General features: G+C 40.4%; 3 protein-coding genes across 3 annotated transcripts in view; 2 read left to right on the forward strand and 1 right to left on the reverse strand.

The window, feature by feature from the left end:
- Positions 1-18,863, reverse strand: part of afap1l2 (actin filament associated protein 1-like 2) — a 63,593-nt gene that overhangs the window by 13,395 nt on the left and 31,335 nt on the right. Inside the window, exon 4 of the mRNA XM_037691436.1 lies at positions 13,958-14,049. Within this exon, the coding sequence (XP_037547364.1) occupies positions 13,958-14,049 (92 nt within the window). The remainder of the gene's footprint in view (positions 1-13,957; positions 14,050-18,863) is intronic.
- LOC119424001 lies at positions 6,432-7,873 on the forward strand. Its single transcript, XM_037691439.1, has 2 exons — positions 6,432-6,908; positions 7,384-7,873. Exons 1-2 carry the CDS (start codon positions 6,621-6,623, stop codon positions 7,855-7,857), a joined length of 762 nt encoding a protein of 253 aa, XP_037547367.1. The 5' UTR covers positions 6,432-6,620; the 3' UTR covers positions 7,858-7,873.
- Positions 11,624-13,158, forward strand: LOC119424000 (kelch repeat and BTB domain-containing protein 13). Its single transcript, XM_037691438.1, has one exon. It carries the CDS (start codon positions 11,641-11,643, stop codon positions 13,156-13,158), a length of 1,518 nt encoding a protein of 505 aa, XP_037547366.1. The 5' UTR covers positions 11,624-11,640.

Consider the following 18,863-nt stretch of genomic DNA (forward strand, 5'->3'; position numbering starts at 1 on the left):
AAAGTGGTAAATATAGTCAAAGTTAATCTGGCATTTCAGTAACCAAAGCTATGCTTGCATTTAAAACCATTCTTTGTGCAACAACCGTGTCAGCTAAGCAGAGTGTGATTTCTCGTTACTTCATGGGTTCATCAAGCCTTTAAAGTTCACTTTCAGACTCCAACTCTATGCCGGTACTCCCCTGCAAGTTGGAATTTTCTTCACTAGAAAACAATGTGGTAGCTTTCTCAACCAAAATTATGATTTCAATAAGAAGATGATAAGCATGCAAGTTAAGTTTCATTTTAAAATATGCAACTCAAAAACCTAAGAAGCTGCCAGTACAGATCATGCAAAGTGATTTGCAATGAAAATTGTATTTAAGAATGGAGGGTGTCTTTGAGGCCAAAAACAAAAATCAAATGACCCTTATGCAATGATATAATGCCAAAGGCATTTAAAATATTTAGTTTGTGTGAAATACAGGCAAAAAAAGATAAATGACCGGATGACACATTGGTTGTCTTAAGAAGCTGAATGCCAAAAAAGTAATTTCTCAACCACTTTCCTCCCAACACTGATCTGAACACATCATTCTTTCATTTTCACCTCTGTTCTTGTAAAAAAAATACTTACAAAAACCAAATACATGGAATATGACTCTTAATTGCCCCTCCCTGGGCTGCCACCTTATCGTGGTGGAGGGGTTTGAATGTCCCAATGGTCCTAGGAGCTATGCTGTCAGGGGCTTCATGTCCCTAGTAGGGTCACCCAAGGCAGACAGGTCCTAGGTGAGGGATCAGACAAAGTGCAGCCCAAAGACCCCTTATGATGAACACAATCAATGGAAACAATGTTCCCTAGCCCGGACGTGGGTCACCAGGGCCCCACTCTGGAGCCGGGCCTGGAGGTGGGGCATGCTGGCGAGCGCCTGGTGGCTGGGCTTTTGCCCAAGGAGCCCGGTCGGGCACAGCCCGAAGAGGGTCCCCCTTCCCATGGGCTCACCACCTGTGGGAGGGGTCAAAGGGGTCGAGTGCAATGTGGGATGGGTGGTGGCCGAGGGCAGGGACCCTGGCGGTCTGATCCTCAGCTACAGAAGCTGGCTATTGGGACGTGAAATGTCACTTCTCTGCTGGGGAAGGAGCCTGAGCTGGTGTGTGAGGTTGAGAGGTTCTGGCTGAAGTTCTATTTGTCTCATTGTATAAAAATCTGAAGTTTGTTTTTTTTCTGATGTGGGTCATCAGACTCAGTCCCCTTTAAATCCCAAATAATCAGAAAAATCTTTGCTTGGGTGCTTTTCCCACATTATCATGTTAGCAATCAAACACATTTCCTGTAATGCACAGCAGATGCAGTAAGCTGTCTTGATAAGTGGCGTCATGTCACAGTCGGCGCACAGTCTCAGTGTCGGAGACGTGTGTGATTAGCCTTCATGCCAGAACTTGTAGGAAAGCGTCAACAGACAGGCAGAAATGCTATCATGACACAGAAGAAGAAGGAGCATCGGTTATGTATTATATGCAAAATGTTTGTTCAGAGTGCAAATATCAGCAATTTCAGACAACATAATTAAACAAATCTGAGTTAGAGGGTTTTTTCCCTTTGTTTTTTTGGTACATGATGCAACTGTTACGCCACATCAGCAAAAAATGTTATGGAAACTGGAAAAATTGTACAATTTTGAGTGAAAACTTCAAATCAACAGGAGCTGATTATGATGACAGCTCATCCATCCATCAAACCATCTGTCCATCCATCTATTCGTCCATCCATTCATCCATACATCCTTCCATTTGTCCTTCTGTCCATCCATCCATCATCCATCCATCTGTCCTTCTGTCTGTCCATCTGTCTGTCCATCTGTCCATCCATTCGCCCATCCATCCATCCATCTCTCCATCCATCCATCCTTCCACTTGTTCTTCATCCATCATCCATCCATCCATTCATCCATTTGTCCTTCCGTCTGTCTGTCCATCCATCCATCCATCCATCCATCCTTCCATCCAATCCGCCATCCATCCATTCTTCCATCTGCCCATCCATCCATCCTTCTGTCTGTCCGTCCATCCATCTATCCACCATCCAACCAACCAACCATCCATCCATCCTTCCATCTGCTGTCTGCTCACAGACTCATGTTCATGTTTGTGGTGATGTTCAATGTTTTATGTTATGAGTGCTTAGTGTATATTTAGTTGATGTTTTTCTTAGTTCATATCTTAGATGTTATTACTGTTTTTCTTATACATTTTATTGTTGGATGTAGCTGGGACCCTGCGTACATAATTTCGCTCCACCACATGTACCACATGAGGTGCGAATGACAATAAAGAAACTCTGACTCTCTGACTCTGATCTGTCCATCCATCCATCCATACATACATACATTCATCCGTCCATCTGTTCATCCATCCATCCACCATCCATCCAACCTCTATGGATGGTAATTCATCCTCCATGGATGGACCTCTTCCAGTTCATCTGGGGGTAGTCTGCGATGTGTAATGCAGCTCACTTCCTAGGTCAGCCCTGAGGTTTGCTCCCAGTGGGATACGTTTGAAAAACTTCCTTAGTAAAACATCTGTGAGTCCAAACCACCTTAACTAGCTCCATTGAAAGTGGAGAAGCTGCAACCCTACTTTATATTCCTTCTATATTACTGAACCATTGGACCCTGTCCATAAGGCTCAGTTCAGACACCCTGTTAAGGAATCCTTTTTGGGCAGCTTGCATTTGCATTTTGATTAATTTGATTCCAACCCATCACTTACGGACATCTCTACAGACCAGTGGAGCATTCGTATGATACAGATCATACAGGATTATTACATCCTGCTTATCAATATCTTGCTTTCTTCTACCATCAATTGTGAACAAGACTCTAAAGATATCTGAGCTAATCCACTTAGGGCTCAAGCTCATTTCCAATTCTGAACTGGCAACCCACCCTTTTCCAGCTGAAAACAATGACCTCAGGCCTTCTAACCCTCTTCTCAGCTGTTCCACATTTGACTATAAACCCTTCCAGTGCCTGGTGGAGTTTCCCTCTTGATGACGCAAAACTGACCAGATTTTTTTTTTTGAAAAACAGAGATGCAGTTTAAAATGACAAATAGAAACCTTCACTGCCCTGACTGCACAAAGAGGTTCTATATATAAAATATATGAACAGAATCATGACAAATGGCAACCCATTTTTACCTATGAAAAACAAGACTGACCTATTTACAGTAATAAAATACTTATTTTGACTTTGCAATGCTGATCAGTTGCTAGGTTTGATACCCCATACGCTTAAAGCATCACCAACAGAACACAAAAATTTACACAACTTGGGTCAACAAAGTACACAAAGATTGTTCCATCTGCAATCTCAAATATTCTTCGAAGGTACGGACTTGGTCCACGGTGTGTATGCACAAAAAGGTAGCATGTGCACAAAAAGTTTGTGTGTGCCGGGTTCCACACACTTATCGAAATGAATGTTGCGTGAAAGCGTACATAAATTCATGCACATTTTTGACCTGCCGTGAGACTCTGAACTCAAAGGATATTCAAACACGTTGTTGTTGCTTTTTCCCCCCCCGAGTTAGGGCATTTTTGGTTTAAATCCAAATAAGTAAACTGAACCATATTTGACCTCAAATGACAAAACACGCCTCAAAAATGCTCAAAACAACCTCACTTCAATGTAAACTGTAGTTTCTTGTATTTTTGTCACATGTAGAAGTAAACACATGTCAGTGATCGCACTCCTGCAAGGCGCATGGATAGAGGAGCGTAAAGTGTGTGTGAACTGTGTAATGGATATTTAATTCTCACTGAGAAGAAAATGATGTTGGGCAGCACGGTGGCGCAGTAGGTAGAGCTACCACCTCTCAGCGAGCAGGTCGTCTTGGTTCAAATCCCGGCTGGGGGCCTTTCTGGGTGGAGTTTGCATGTTCTCGCCGTGCATGCGTGGGTTTTCTCCGAGTACTCCAGTTTCCACCCACAGACCAAAAACATGCATGTTAGGCTGTGTCTATTTGTCCCTGTGATGAACTTGCGACCTGTTCAGGGTGTACCCCACCTCTGGTACAGTGATGGCTTGACATGGGCACCAGTGACCCTCGTGACCCGAAAAGGAAGAAGCAGGTAAAGATGATAGATGGATGGATGGATGGATGGATGGATGGATGGATGGATGGATGAAGAAAATGATGTCAGATCAGCAAATTAATTCAGAACCACCCATCTCTGATGACTCCTCAGGTCAACAAGACATACACCATCACATAAATGTCCAAAATAGCTGTGTAAATTTGTACATAATTGTGGGACAATGACAGATGTGATGCTGCCGGATGACATCACCAATAGAAGAATTGGGAGGCAGAGTGTTTTTAGGGATCACACAGACCAAATACTGATCTGGTCTTTCGTCCCTGAGTCGAGCCAGCTGCATGGGATGACTTCATCTGTATGATATAAAATTTCCCCACACCACACAGGAAATACTTTGTTGATTCTCAACAACTCGTTTTATCACATCAACTATTTAAAGAATAAGCTTTTAAGTTCTACCAAACTCCTGAGTGCCTCTGTGTTTACAATAATTATTCATTAAATGTGTGTAAAGTTGGAAATGCCTTAGAAAGGCTCCACCGGCAGATCTGCACCACCCAGTTTACTTCATTCAACAACATAACACACACCTTTTTATATGTGTGGCAAACATGTGTTTACACCCCACTAATGTACTTATTTAGGAGCATGGATTCACATTCAATGGAATTTCATGATGCATGCTCAATAATCAGAAGTCAATGTTAAGGTAATCTTTGTTAGATTCAATAAAATTCTTCATTTTGCTGCATCTAGACATATGGTTTTTACATGCAGAGATGAGAATTCCTCATGCAAAACATATTTGCATCTATTTTACATATTTAAATGGAGGAGGAGCCATAGAAGGAGACAGGTATAATAATAATATTAAGTGCTGTGTGTTGTCATCATTATATGTTCCCATACAACGGCCAAATTAGTCTCCACATTTAACCCATCGCACCTGGGATACACCCAGGTGGAGCAGTGGGCAGCTATGTAAGCACATGGGAAGCAATTGGGGATTGGGTGTCTTGCTCAGAGACACCATGACATGTGGGAATGGCTGGGGATTGAACCTGGGGATTTTGGGTCCTTAGTCGGCTGCCCTGCCACTACCTACCCCATCTCATTCCTGCATGTGCGCTCAATTCCACGTTGATTGGGATGTGCAAAGGAAGTCTACTGGAGTTATTTGTGTGTACACTGTTTTCCCGATTTAAGCATATGCCATGTTTCAGTAGGAAATCCACACAAGTCTTTGTAATGAAGACTCAGTACTAATGGATCAGAGGTTTGACTATCAGTAGGATTCTCCTCTCCAGCTCAGAACAGATTTTCTTAGAAATGCTGTAACAGTGTGATCCAAGTATACCTACAGAACTTACCAACCAAGACAGCTCATCATTATCTAGGGCCTGGGTGCATCTCATTCAGTCACACTGCTGCAGAGCTGCTTAATTGTCGGTAACTCAAACACTTTGCTACAGTGATAGTTGAGTTGCAACCAGACACAAACTCCCGACCTCTACTTCTATCATTGAGGATGTATCCGTTTCTAAGTACACCTTGCACTGGCTGAGTTAAGTTGTGCAAGCACTTCATCCCCACTGTAGAAAGTGCTGCTGAATCACTCAGCCATCTGATAGTTTGGCAGAATCTCTTCAAGACCAACTAAAAATCCTGATTCAGAGTTTGATTAAACTCTTCTCACACCTGAGTATTGGTTCCCACAACTGTCTGACGCATGATCTATTACTGTGATCTACACCGTGGTATACCACAAAATCCATAAAGAGCAAACTGCCTTTTCAGAAGCAGATCTGGTCTAAGAAAAGCAGCTGGAGTTAAGCATAACAATAAGTGTTTAAGTTTATTTTTTCCCAAGCAATTGAGTGGTGAAACAGTTATGAAAACTGCTCTTAGATTTCTGAAGATATAAAGGCAGTTATAAAATGAACCAGAGTGACCCATCCACCATTAAAAGCAGATGACAGGAAACCCCTGAGACACAGTTAATCACTTGAAAATATGATTACACACATATGTACACAATTCATTGTGAGTCAAGTTTGTCAAAGACTCAGGCCCTGTACACACGTAGCCTGGTGTTTGAAAAAACGAATATCCGCGCAAAAAAATATCGCCGTACATACATGTTCGGATAGAGAAAATGATCGTCTACATGAACCCGGTGATGTTCACCACAGAGCGTTGTAAAGAATATGCCCAACCCATAGGAGGCAGTGTAGTGCAAAGGTGAAACGTATATCAGCCAATCACAACCCTTCAAAGCAACCACAACTTCCTGTTAGTATTGAATCATGGCGTCTGGAGGTTCGTTTGTGTGGACAGACCGCGAGGTTGAACTACTATTAAATACCGTGTTGGAGTACAAAGTTAATAAAACTCAGGAAAATGTCGACTGGGAATCCTGTCAGAACAAGTATGTTGATATTTTAGCGCTTTTTTTAGAGCATTACCCAACGGGGTCCTCCGACGAGTTTCCCCATTCACATGCCGACATCACGCGCGGGAATTTAACAACAAAAATGAAAGCAGTCCGAGGTAAATATCGCCATGCTGTTGATACAGGACGCAGGAGTGGACACGGTCGAGTGGTTCTTCTGTACTTCGAACTGTGCGAACAAATCTGGGGTGGCTCTCCAGCTAGTACTACCATATCCTCCGGTATTGAAACAGCTGACCTGGATCATTCTCGGACCCTACCCTCACCATCCACATCTTCTTCCTCCACTACCATGGATGTAGCAGACACAGGGTCTGATAATGAAAGCAGTGTGGGTCCTACTTCAAAGGAGAGGAGAGACCTGCTTGATGTACGTATATTTTTCTGTCCATTCCTCATAAATAAAAGTACTTTTGCTGTAAATGTTCATCTGTTGGATGTACTATAATTCACGGAACAGGTTTGTTGAATTGTGTTGCTATTAAAAATACAGTTAAGGCAATATGTGTGTTAAAAATGATGCAAGAGTTGAGGTGTGTAGTGGAGGCTGGAATGTGATGTTTTTTATATTTTACTGTGTACGGGTTGCTGATTTATTTTTATTATTATTGCAAAAAAGAAATGACACCATCATGCTCTTACTCATCTCATATTATGTTAGGCCTACATATTCATTAGTTTGATGGGGTGGTGGATACAAAATACACTTTAAGACATATAGCAAACATTGGATACGCTGTTATTACATATTGTTATGTAGAAGTGATGTGAAAAGTACAACATCAACATGATCCAGGTTTACTTTTTTATGTTTAATTGTGATGATTTTCATTTCTCTTTTGAAGGCAAAACTAAAAGGACACAGACACGACCGTCTGAGGAGAAAGCTGCCTGCTGAGACCCAGTGGCTGAATGCTCTTGAGGAAGACCAGCGTGTGAAAAAGAGACTGGTGGAAATCATTGAGACATCAGAACAAAAAGCATCCGAAAACTATTCAAAAATGTCCAATACACTGGAAAGACTTACCACATCGATTGTTGATGGGTTTTCTCTTCTGAAACAGGTCATTCATACACCTGCACAACCACCACACTACATGCCATATGAGCCAAGAGGTCCGATGTATTCGCACACAATGGCCCACCATTCTGTCCACCAAAACTCAGCAAATTACCCATACCCAAACAACTCCACTTCTGACAGAACACGTCAAAACACAAGACCAGGAAACACTATGAACACTGAAGCTGTGTTCCACACACCTGCTGAAGCCACTGACCAATTTTCATTCAGTCAGGCCCTTTTTAGTGACCAGTAGAGTACTGTTTTATACATCGAAGCAAGTCTGGTACAGTTAAGTATAAGTTCCACTTTTGCACAAGGTTGCACACATGTCAGGTTGTTAATCACAGTGTTATTTACTCTGACAGTGTGTTTTTTTTTCTGTTTGCTATCTTTTTATACATACTGTGAAAAGCTTAAAATGTAGCAATTGCACAATACTTTAACTATTTACATTTTTGTTACGTGAATCTTTATAAGAGTGGTGATCTAGTCCAGTCCTTGGGAGCTACTGCTACTTAGATGTATTTATTTCTCCAAAACACCACTATCAAATACATACTGATGATTGAAATCAGCTATTTCATACTGGTTTGTTGAAGAAAATGCAGCTGAAATGTACCTGTGGTAGCTCCCAAGTTATGGACTTGGGCATCACTGATTTAAAAGTGTACAGTAACTGTGCTGCTTTTCTCCCATGTTTAAAAAGCTTTATCTGTTGTAGATCTGTTATAATCTGATCTGTTCATAAATGAAACACAAAATAAGAACATGTTAAGTGTGTTCGTTTGAATAAATTGACAAACATTTTAAAAGCAAGTTTCTTTGTGAATTTTTGTGAATATGACATTTATCAGTTACAAATACAGTCATGTTCATCAGAAAGTATTGGCAGCACTATTTAATACACTACAGGTCCAATTTTAAGAGAGAAAAGTAAAATCATTTCACTTAAAAGTCTGTCTAATGAGCTACAAACTGTTATATAATGTATCTAAATCCTGGGTGGTAGCTTTTCATGCATTAAGAGAATGAAATGCAATAACATTGCACAAAACAATTTAAAAATTCTCTAACATACATGGTGCTAACTATAACATTTTTTTATGAAAAAACAACGCAGTCTGCTAAATAGTTCACAGGTTTTTGTGTTTATGGATCCAGACACTGAGTGAGGACTCTCCTGACCCGCTTTCCTTCTGCTGCCAAGCTGTCTCCTCTGACCACTGGCTGTGTGTCCGGTTGATTGTTCCTGTCATGTTGAATAGCTTCAGTTATTCTGTTTTCATCCACAGTGTCTTTTGATGCCTCACAAAAATTGTGCAACACAAAACATGCATATATAACAAATGGAAGATCATTCATATTGATGTCCATGGCTCTCCTCAGGGCTCCAAATCGGGCTTTTAGTCTTCCAAACGCACATTCAATCACCATTCTAGCTCGGCACAACGAAAGTCCAAAGTACTGCTCCTGAACATTGCTTCCTCCGTTAGCATATTCTTTCATCAGGTAAGGTAGAAGTGGGTATGCAGGGTCACCCAGTATGTAAATGGGTATAGCGTCTTCGTTCTCCACAATTTGTCTTGGACAGGGGGGAATCTTCATGTTTTTCAGATTTGTGTTTATTGTGGAGTTAGCAAAAACTCTGGCATCATGCACACTCCCTGGCCATTTCACAACTACATCAATAAAGCTGTACTTGTAATCACAGGTGGCTTGTATGTTAAGAGAAAACCTCCCCTTCCTATTTAGGTACTCTGTAGAATTAGCTGATGGCTGCTTTATCTCCACATGAGTCCCATCCACAGCTCCAAGGCACTGAGGGAGACCATAAGCCTGCTCAAATCCCTCAACAAGTGCACGCACAGCAGTCTCTGTTGTTGGCATTTTTATGTAAGATGGTCCCAAGTACACAGTTATAGCCTTACACACCTCTCTAATTATGTTTGAGACTACCTGTCTTGATAAGCCAAATGCATTGGCCGTTTTACGCAGTCTTCCCTCGTCAGCCAAATAATATAGCGTGCATGCAACTTTTTTGACCACACAGACTGGAGATCGCATTACAGTACTCTTCCCTTGAATGTAAGGAAGGAGTAACTCCGAGAGCGACAGTAATGACGACCGTGACATTCTGAAGTTCTCACGCCATTCCTGTGGGAGAACAATTTCCTTCTCAAAGTTTTCCCACCAGCCAGCAGTGCGTCCAGGTCTGATCCAAAACCGGCGACGGCGACGCTGAATGGCGGTATTGTGCCTCCGTATCGGTAGGGATAGTTGCTGTAAAAGAGCTGAACGCCAAGCGCTTTTTCTCCTTTGTAATTCCATCTGTTGGAGCAGTTGTGCTTGTAAAAACAAGCAAGCAAAAATTGCCTGAACCAGCGTTACAATTAGTACTTCCCTAAACGCAGTCATTTTCCCTCCGAATGAATGGGCAAACAAAAACAATTGTCGCACATGTGACGTCAGCGCCGCGCTGCACCATCTGTCGCAGACATAATGCGCATATCTCCGGTTCCGAAAGTCCACACGCAAACCCGAAAGAGGAGATTTCTCAAATCTCCACTTTGGTCGGAGTTTTTGTTATTATTCGTTTATAGTTACATCAACCGGAGTTCACGTGTGGATGAAAGGCCACACCGCATGATAAACTATTCGGTTTTCCTGATATCCGGCTACGTGTGTACAGGGCCTCATAATCTTTACCAGAACAACGACTTACTGTACCTGACCTAAATTCAAAAATGACTTGGGACTATGAAGTTTCATGTTTTGGATTATGAGCACATGCTTTGTGTCCCCACCTAAAGACACAACCCCTGAATATGACTGCAAAACAGATTATGCACAGCAGTGAAGACATCTGCTATTAATTAAAACAGAAAAAAGCCAAACATTCCAGAGGAGCAGCAGCAGCAACCCCCCTGACCGCCCACCCACTGTTATCTTTATCTTTTTTTCCTTTTGCCCTTACTATTTCACTCATCTCCACAACAACTAACTAAATCTCCATGTTATGTGGGCTAAGGCTAAAGGGGACTATAGAGGGCTGATGAAAAAGACAAGAAAAAAGGGCACATGCAATGTGGGTGTACATTTTTGCCCTTGGAAGACTTTGGAGTCTCTCCAGCCATTTAATAGCCACTTTAGCCTCTTCCTCTCACTTCTCGCACACACATCCTCACCACAGAAACACCGACTAGACGGAATGGACTGAGGAGTCAAGAGCATAAATAACCAAGCAAAGAAAAGGGGGTGTTTGTGGAGGAAAATGGGTGTGGTGGAGGGGCTTTGAGGAGAGAGTGGGAAAAAAGAGGCCAAAAAAATGAACAGTCAGAGGAACATGGAAAATCCCTGGTTCCCAAGCCAAGAATCGTCCACAGTAAAAACATGCACAAACACACACGCACATGCACAGTGTATCCAAAAGCCCATAGGGTTCTCAAAACAAATCAGAAGGTAGTGATAAAAATTATCAGTTGGTCTCAGGAGAAATCTTAACCTATTTTTTTACTTTCAGTACTTTCCACAAAGTAAAATCACGTAAAACAAAATGAAAGTAATAATCATTTTGCCTTCTTGGGAACAGTTTGACCTTCACTAAACGTTTCGTATATATGGCACTGCATTGAAACAAATAACCTATCACATATAACCATCTTTTGAAAAACCTACAAAATAGGCATAACTTTTTGACAACAAAACAGGCCAGATTTAAAGGGATGTGTTATCATGAATAATTCAGTGTAAATGTCTGCTGGCCAATTGCGTTGTGGTTATGATAATGACCAGTTACAGGCAGCCACATTACAGCTCACAGCGCATGTCAACAGTTTTGCCTTTCCTGCATCACACTAGCAAGTGGTGCAGTGGCTATCTATAGTCCAACGCTATTTTCAGACAGTGCAGACAGGACACAGATGAACTCACACAAACCTTTATTTACCACATTGTCTTGGGACAGAAAATGGGGCACACACCAAAGAATCACTTGAGGCCAGTTTTAGTGAGAGTAAAGTTCCTGGTTTAAAGGATCATGGAAGTGCCTGAAGACCTGGGAATCGGCCAGGATATTAATGACGAGAATGTGACCCTTGGTCTGGAAGAAAGAGAGCACCAGGCGGGCTGGGTAAGAGTGAAAGTAGAGGAAAGCTGGTTCACATTGGAGCGGGGTTTTCTTGAAAAGTACAGTGACTATTTCCGGGCCCTTTTTGACTCTGGGATGAAAGAAAGCCAGCAGGAAGAGCTGCACCTAAAAGACGGAGTGCGTGCAAGAGGATTTCTTATTGCCCTTGTTGTCTGCAGGGATGAGAATCCCACTCTTACTGACCCGGATGAGCTTGTTGAAACTGTAGAGTGTGCTGCTTTTCTACAAATTGCAAATCTGGTCCAGTATCTTTGTGATATCATAGACTCAGACAACTGCCTTCTACTTTACCATGCAGCTGCCATCTTTGGAGTGCATAGATTGTTTCACAGTGCTGCTCTCTTTCTTTGTGATGCTTTTGATGACCTCAAAGAAGCAGCAGAAAACACAATCCCTAAAGAGCTACTACAGTATTCTCAAACATTGTCTCCTGCTACCTATGTCGCCATAGGCACTCATACTCCTTCCATGGAATTGCTACAAGACTCTTTTAGGGTTGTTTGCTTCCTTGACGAAAAGGAGGGTGAGTGGAAGCATTTGACCCACCTGCCAACTCCATGTAGCACTTCTATGGCTGGGGTAGCAGTGCTTGACAATCGACTGTACATTGTTGGGGGGATTTATGGTTATGGTAAGGACACTGTGGACAGTAGCTTCTGTTACAACCCTGAGTCAGGGATTTGGACTACTCTTCCAGGTCCCCAGCAACCAAGATATGATTTCACCTTGATTGGACATGAGAACCGACTCTATGCCATCGGTGGTGAGGTCCAAAAAAGAATAGTTTCCACTGCTGAACGGTATGACTCTATAAAAGGAGAATGGACATTTATCCGGCATGCACCAAGACCGGTAGCGTCAGCAGCTTGTGCTGTTGCACATCGGAGAATATTTGTTTGCTTCTGGAAACCGCCTGACACTACAGACATCTATGAGTATATACCTCTAAAAGATGAATGGAAGCTAACCACCACATTGATCAAACCTCAAAGTTACGGCCACTGTATGGTGGCCCACAGAGACAACTTGTATGTGATGCGCAATGGACCTTGTGATGACTTCCTGCGCTGCCTCATGGACTCCTATAACATCACAACGGGTCAATGGACAGCCATGCCCGGTCATTACATCAACAGTAAGGGAGCACTGTTCACCGCTATGATAAGGGGAGACTCTGCCTTCACAGTGAAACACATGTTAACTCTTGAATACACCATCACTGCAGATGGATGGAAACCTCGCAGGCAGATGAAGGGATTCCCAAAGAGTGGCTCGCTTTGGACATGTTTACTCCGGCTCCCTATAAGTGGACCAGTAATACCAAAACTGAATGTGGATAACAGGAAGGGAGGAATTCCTTTGCCAGATGCATTAGAGGACTTTGCAGATGATATACCACACTTATGAAGCAATATACAAAAGTAATGGGAATATCAATCTAAAAGTGAGAATAAATCTAGAGGTTCTTAACAAAATATATACTCTTCATTGTGATGCACTAACTTTCACATGTGTGCACTCTTTGCACACACTAATATACATGTGCTGACACTAACCATTTGTTCTGATTGGCAACAGCTGCTACTGCAGTTTATACTGGGGAGGCTGTTTTTGTGTGTGTGTTTGTGTTTGTGTGTTCAAAGTTCAAAGGCATTATAATGGGATGTTCTAAACCTCTCATTCTCTGCCTTTTTCCTGAAGTCACACTGGGCCATTTCGGGAACCAGCAGTCAACACAACCCACCTCTCCCCCCCCCCCCACACTTGCATTTTACTGCGTTAATGCTCCATCACAAGTTTATTACCTATTATTGTGGGATAATTTTATTTGTCCCCCTCGGGCTGGTGAACTTTAAGGTTATGGGAAATGTGTTTAATATGCATATCCACAGATTGTATTTGTTTTAGTTAAATTAAAAGCAAATATGTTCCTTTTTTAGTATGTTTACTCTACTGCTAAAGTAGCTTAATTACAGTTAAGTACATTTGTTGTGTGTATACCTAAATATAAATTCTTGAGACGTTCTTTTCCTTAAAAGTTAAAATGTGTCATTTAGTTAAATTCACCTGAAAGAAATCTACTGAACTTTTTAATTAATTTGAATTTACATCAACAGTTTAGGCAGGGATGCTGTTACTGCTCCCACTGAGGGGAAAGTTTTGCTTGTTAATCTGTTTTGGTGGGAAAGATCTGATAATAACTCACAGCTCTGGGAGGCGGCAGGTCAGGAAGGCTCTTCTGTGGAACCAGGACATTTTTCGTTGCTTTTCCGTTGACCAGGGCGTCAAATTGCTTGTCTGGGTTACAAAGCAAAAAGATAGGAGGTCAGTGCATATATCAGCAATCTTGAATCTAGCTTTACCACTGACTATTGTAAATAAAAACTTGTATAATCAGTCAAAGAACTAGTCCCTGTTTTCCCCAAGCTTAATCTCCCGATGGTTTTATATTATTGTGCTTTTCCATTATGCTTTTTGCCTTTTAATTTTGTTAAAACAATAAATAAATTGTTTTCACTGGCCAGCTCAGTCCAGCATCTTGGTCCTTCCTCTGTACACATCATTAACATTTATTACATAATTCACTTTTACCACATAACCCAAAGCATATTGGATAATATGATATAATATTCATGTCTCAAAATGTAATAAAATCTTAATATTTCAACACATCTGGGAAACTTTCCATAAAGGCTATTCAGAAAAGCAGGAATTTAAAAGCCACTAAGCTGTGCTGAATATATCAAGTTTTGGCATGTTTATTAATTTTTCTAAATTTACATTCAGACTGGCATGTATGGTTCCATGTAAAATATATGTTTGGCATGTTTTTTTTCAACACATTTACATTACATTGCTGCAGGCTAGTCATACTGCAACGCAGTTTGCAGGAACACAATTTTATTTCAGACAGTTTCAAGTTTTATTCTTTAACGAAACAAAAACTTGATACATCCTCAAATTCTTTCTAACCATTTCCAAGTTTACCCTTTATTATTGCTACACAAATGCACATTTATCTGACTGCACCATGTAATCTATTCATGACCCAATACTGACTGTAAAAAATAAGTCTACTGTCCAAAAAGCCTAATTTTATGGTTCAAAATGAATGAGATCTTTGTTTCTTTGATCAAAGAAAGCTTAAATCCACAAATAAAATTCTAAACTATGTTGCACCACCCTTCAGTAGCACTGATAGGGCTGCCCATAAGTGATGCTGTCAGGCAAAAGCCTTGTATGTTCATTTATTTCTTATCATTTATGTCTTTTTGACAGCTTAATTTAACTGTACTCATCAACCTTCACATATGTCTGTGGTTTTACAGATGACTATCTAATAAAAAAATCTTGTCTTTTAACCACATAGAGTATTCATAATGCATTTTTCCCCGTTGGAAAAAAAACAAACAAATCGGCCCAGACTATTTCTAACGCCCAAAACTAATGGGCTGTGCTCTAAACTATAAGTAAAATTCAAATTTATATAAGTAATTTAGTTAAATTAAGAGCAAATATGTTCCTTTTCCAGTTTTTTCCTTTTCCATGTTTACTCTACTGCTAAAGTAGCTTAATTACAGTTAAGTATATTTGTTGCTTGTATACAAAAAAATACAACAATACCTTTACCTTGGTAAAGGTATTGTTGTATTTGTTTACCAATTACTAATTACCAGTTGGTAATTGGTAATTATCAATTATTGGTAATTACTTTTACCTTGGTAATTGGCAATTACCAAAAAGGTAATTACCAATTTACCTTTGGTAATTTTGGAATTACCAAAGGTATTACTTTTGGAATTACCAAATTCCAAAGGTAATTTGGAATGAATTATTTCCAAACTCATGGAAATAATTACTTTCTGTCATGTGATACATTATGAAAAAAATCTGCCCAGACTATTTTTACTGCCCAAAACTAATGGGGTATGCTCTAAACTATAACTAAAATTCAAATTTATATGAATAATTTAGTTAAATTAAGATTCCATTTTTTTCTTTTCCATGTTTACTCTACTGCTAAAGTAGCTTAATTACAGTTAAGTACATTTGTTGCTTGTATACAACAAATACAACAATACCTTTACCTTGGCAAAGTTATTGTTGTATTTGTTTACCAATTACTAATTACCAATTGTAATTACCTTTACCTTGGTAATTGGTAATTACCAAAAAGGTAATTACCAATTTACTTTTGGCGATTTCAAAGGTAATACCTTTGGAATTACCAAATTCCAAAGGTAATTTGGAAAGAATTATTTCCATATTCATGGAAATAATTACTTTCCGTCATGATGCATTATGTATGTTTGTTAATGATGCAGCGTCAGCTATAAAATGGTTTCTGAAAAATACTTTTTATGGTGTTTATTGTACTGTTTTGCTGTAAATCACAGCATCTTAAAAATGTTTCCATAACTCTTGAAGTAAAATGAAAAAAGAGGTTGGCCGTGTTTTGGTAGGTTTGCAGTTAAATCACATTCTTTCCATAATAGAAGATGAATTGAGCATCGATTCTTTAAATGTTCAAAGCTAGGAATATTGTTTTATAACCTAACTTCACTTTAAACTTAACAACTTCATTACTGACTTGTACGGGGAGTTTCTTGGGCTTCATGATGCTGCTTGATCACTATTGTTATGGAAGAAACCTCCGAGGCCTTCAAATTAAAATACTTAGAAGTTTGTGGTCAGAACGTGGCAAAATATGGAAAAGTATGAATTCTGCTTTAAAAACAGTGTTACTTTTTAAATTATTTTTATTTTTGTTGTTTGAAGTCAATGTTTATTTGTTTTTAGAAGATTTGCTTTTTTGCAATGACAGTTTTAGAAGTCGTAGCTTTCCTATGAGGCTAACTCAAGACAAGGATTGCAAGTTAGCCACAAGACAGACCTCCTACAAATGAAGCAATAAACATCCATTAAATAAGTTATTTAAGATTCCAATAATTACAATAGTTATTGGAATAACAAAACAACAACAAAAACAGATATCCTAATAGAATAAAGTAAGAATACACATGCTTGGTGAAAAAGTATTATGAAGTTAATCGTGTTCTGACCTGCAGAGCAGTCTGATGAGAACAATTTGTTTCTGGAAAAGTAATCTAAAGCCATCGTTTCATCAAATCACATAACATAGCTGAGATTATCTCTGCTATGTGATCTCTGTGTTTTCATGAGCAACATTTTACTGCAACATTTAAGCTTAAAGGCTTTATCTCGACCGATTGAGAAACCTCACATCTCCACTTCCCATCAGTTTCTGTGAAAAGTAAATAACAAAACTTGTGGCTTTTTGGTAACGTTGCTGCTGGGGGGGGGGGGGTTCAAGTCTGTTGCTGACTCAAACCACATTCTTCATTGCCATCCAAACAAAACAGGTCCGTCTCAGATGGAGAGTAGCTTCGAAGAAACAGACAGGAAGTGGTGAGTTGGACGGGGAGTTCACTGCAGCTCATCCGTTTCTGCTATTCATCTGAATTTAAATTGAGCTTGAGGTGTGATAATTATACACAGTAAGTCTGCACAATTCTTCACATGAAAAAAAAAACAACTGTCAAATTGAACATGCAGAAAGATGTTTAGAGAACATTGTATAAATGTTCATGTAAATTGAAATTTTCTCAAAGATAACAGACCGAACAGTTCAACAGATTCATGTGGTTGATGTTCGCTTCTTCTTACATCATCTGGATTGGCCACACCAGTATACAAAGACAATAAACAGTCCGACATATCTATAGCGATGTTTCACTTGAATCTAAACCATGACCCTTTTGCATGGGCTCCACTCAGGCGTGCTCGGGTTGGCCTGGTGCGGGTTCAGAGTCTTTCCATTGGGTGGTCCAACCCTCTTCCAGCTTAGTTCTTGGGACTTTCTTGGTCGGGATTCCAAGCAAGCCGACAGACTGCAGGACATCGATTGGCCAAAGAGCAACATCAGTCATGAAAGCATCTCCTTTGTGGGCTCAGACTGGTGGAAGAATGGAGGCTGCAATTCAGCTATGGCATTTTTGGAAACGGTGGCCAAGAGTGAGGGTTTGATGATTTGAATTTATTTTATTTACTCGTTGTGCTATGACGACCCGCCCACATTGAGGCAACACTCCGTTATATGTAAACCTACTGAGTCTGTGTGGAACAGAGTTGGGTCAAATTAAGGTGAAGTGAGTTGGACTGAAACTGGACAATGTAAAAAAAAAATGGCAGCAATGCAACAAGGGTGACTCAGCAGAGATCCCAAAGAAAGTTGATCAGAATATTATGCTAATATTTAAAAGAACAAATATGTACTAATCAAGGGAAAACTGTAAAGCTTTCATTTTAAATTTTAAGAAACTTGCTGTACGTGTTTGATTGGTTAGATGAGAAAAGTTACTGTTAAAGAATATAAATCACATTCAAAATGAGTAAACTGTGGCACAGCGGTGTTCCTTCTGTTGCATCTCTTTTCCTATAGGCTGGTGGTGCATTCAGACTCAAAAGCTGCCATCGCCTTGTGGATGGTGTTACACCAGCTTGTTCTGTCAGCTGGTAGAAAAGACCATGTGTGTGTGTGTCAATGTAGCAAGTGTTTAGGGAGGTCTTGACTTGACTTGGTCCTTGTACCTCTGTTGCAATGTCCAGAGAGCAGTGTGATGTACAGTACAACCTTAGGCAGGCAATGGTCTTCCATTCCGGACATGTGACCTGCCGAGTGTAGTCGAGTCCAGAGGAGTATGGCCTTGATACTATTGATGGAGGACTAAGATGATGGTTATACAGTCACCCCAGTGGATGTTAAGGATGGAGCAGAGGCAGCGCTGGTGGAAGCATTCAAGGAGTTGGAGGTGACCGGTATGTCACCCACTTCTTTGAGCCTTTGGAATAATTTATAAATCCATCCATTCATTATCTGTACCTGCTTCTTCCTTTTCAGGTTGCGGGGGGTCACTGGTGCCTAGAGTTGCATTTGGGCCCAAAAAAAATCAGATCCGACCCAGCCCCTAGTCATCATTTCCAAACCCAACCCAGCAAATTAACAGTAATAACAGGTCTGTCTATCTATCTATCCATCCATCCATCTATCTATCTATCTATCTATCTATCTATCTATCTATCTATCTATC

This window comes from Nematolebias whitei, chromosome 17 (genome assembly GCF_014905685.2).
Source record: "Nematolebias whitei isolate Nwh7 chromosome 17, NemWhi1, whole genome shotgun sequence".
NCBI classification, from domain to species: domain Eukaryota; kingdom Metazoa; phylum Chordata; class Actinopteri; order Cyprinodontiformes; family Rivulidae; genus Nematolebias; species Nematolebias whitei.

What these genes read in the sequence shown, in the direction of transcription:
- LOC119424001 (XM_037691439.1), top strand. Translation starts at nt 6,621, where the DNA reads ATGAAAGCAGTCCGAGGTAAATATCGCCATGCTGTTGATACAGGACGC. An exon ending in AGAGGAGAGACCTGCTTGAT is followed by an intron (nt 6,909 to 7,383) that starts GTACGTATATTT and finishes TCTCTTTTGAAG; the next exon opens with GCAAAACTAAAAGGACACAG.
- LOC119424000 (XM_037691438.1), top strand. Translation starts at nt 11,641, where the DNA reads ATGGAAGTGCCTGAAGACCTGGGAATCGGCCAGGATATTAATGACGAG.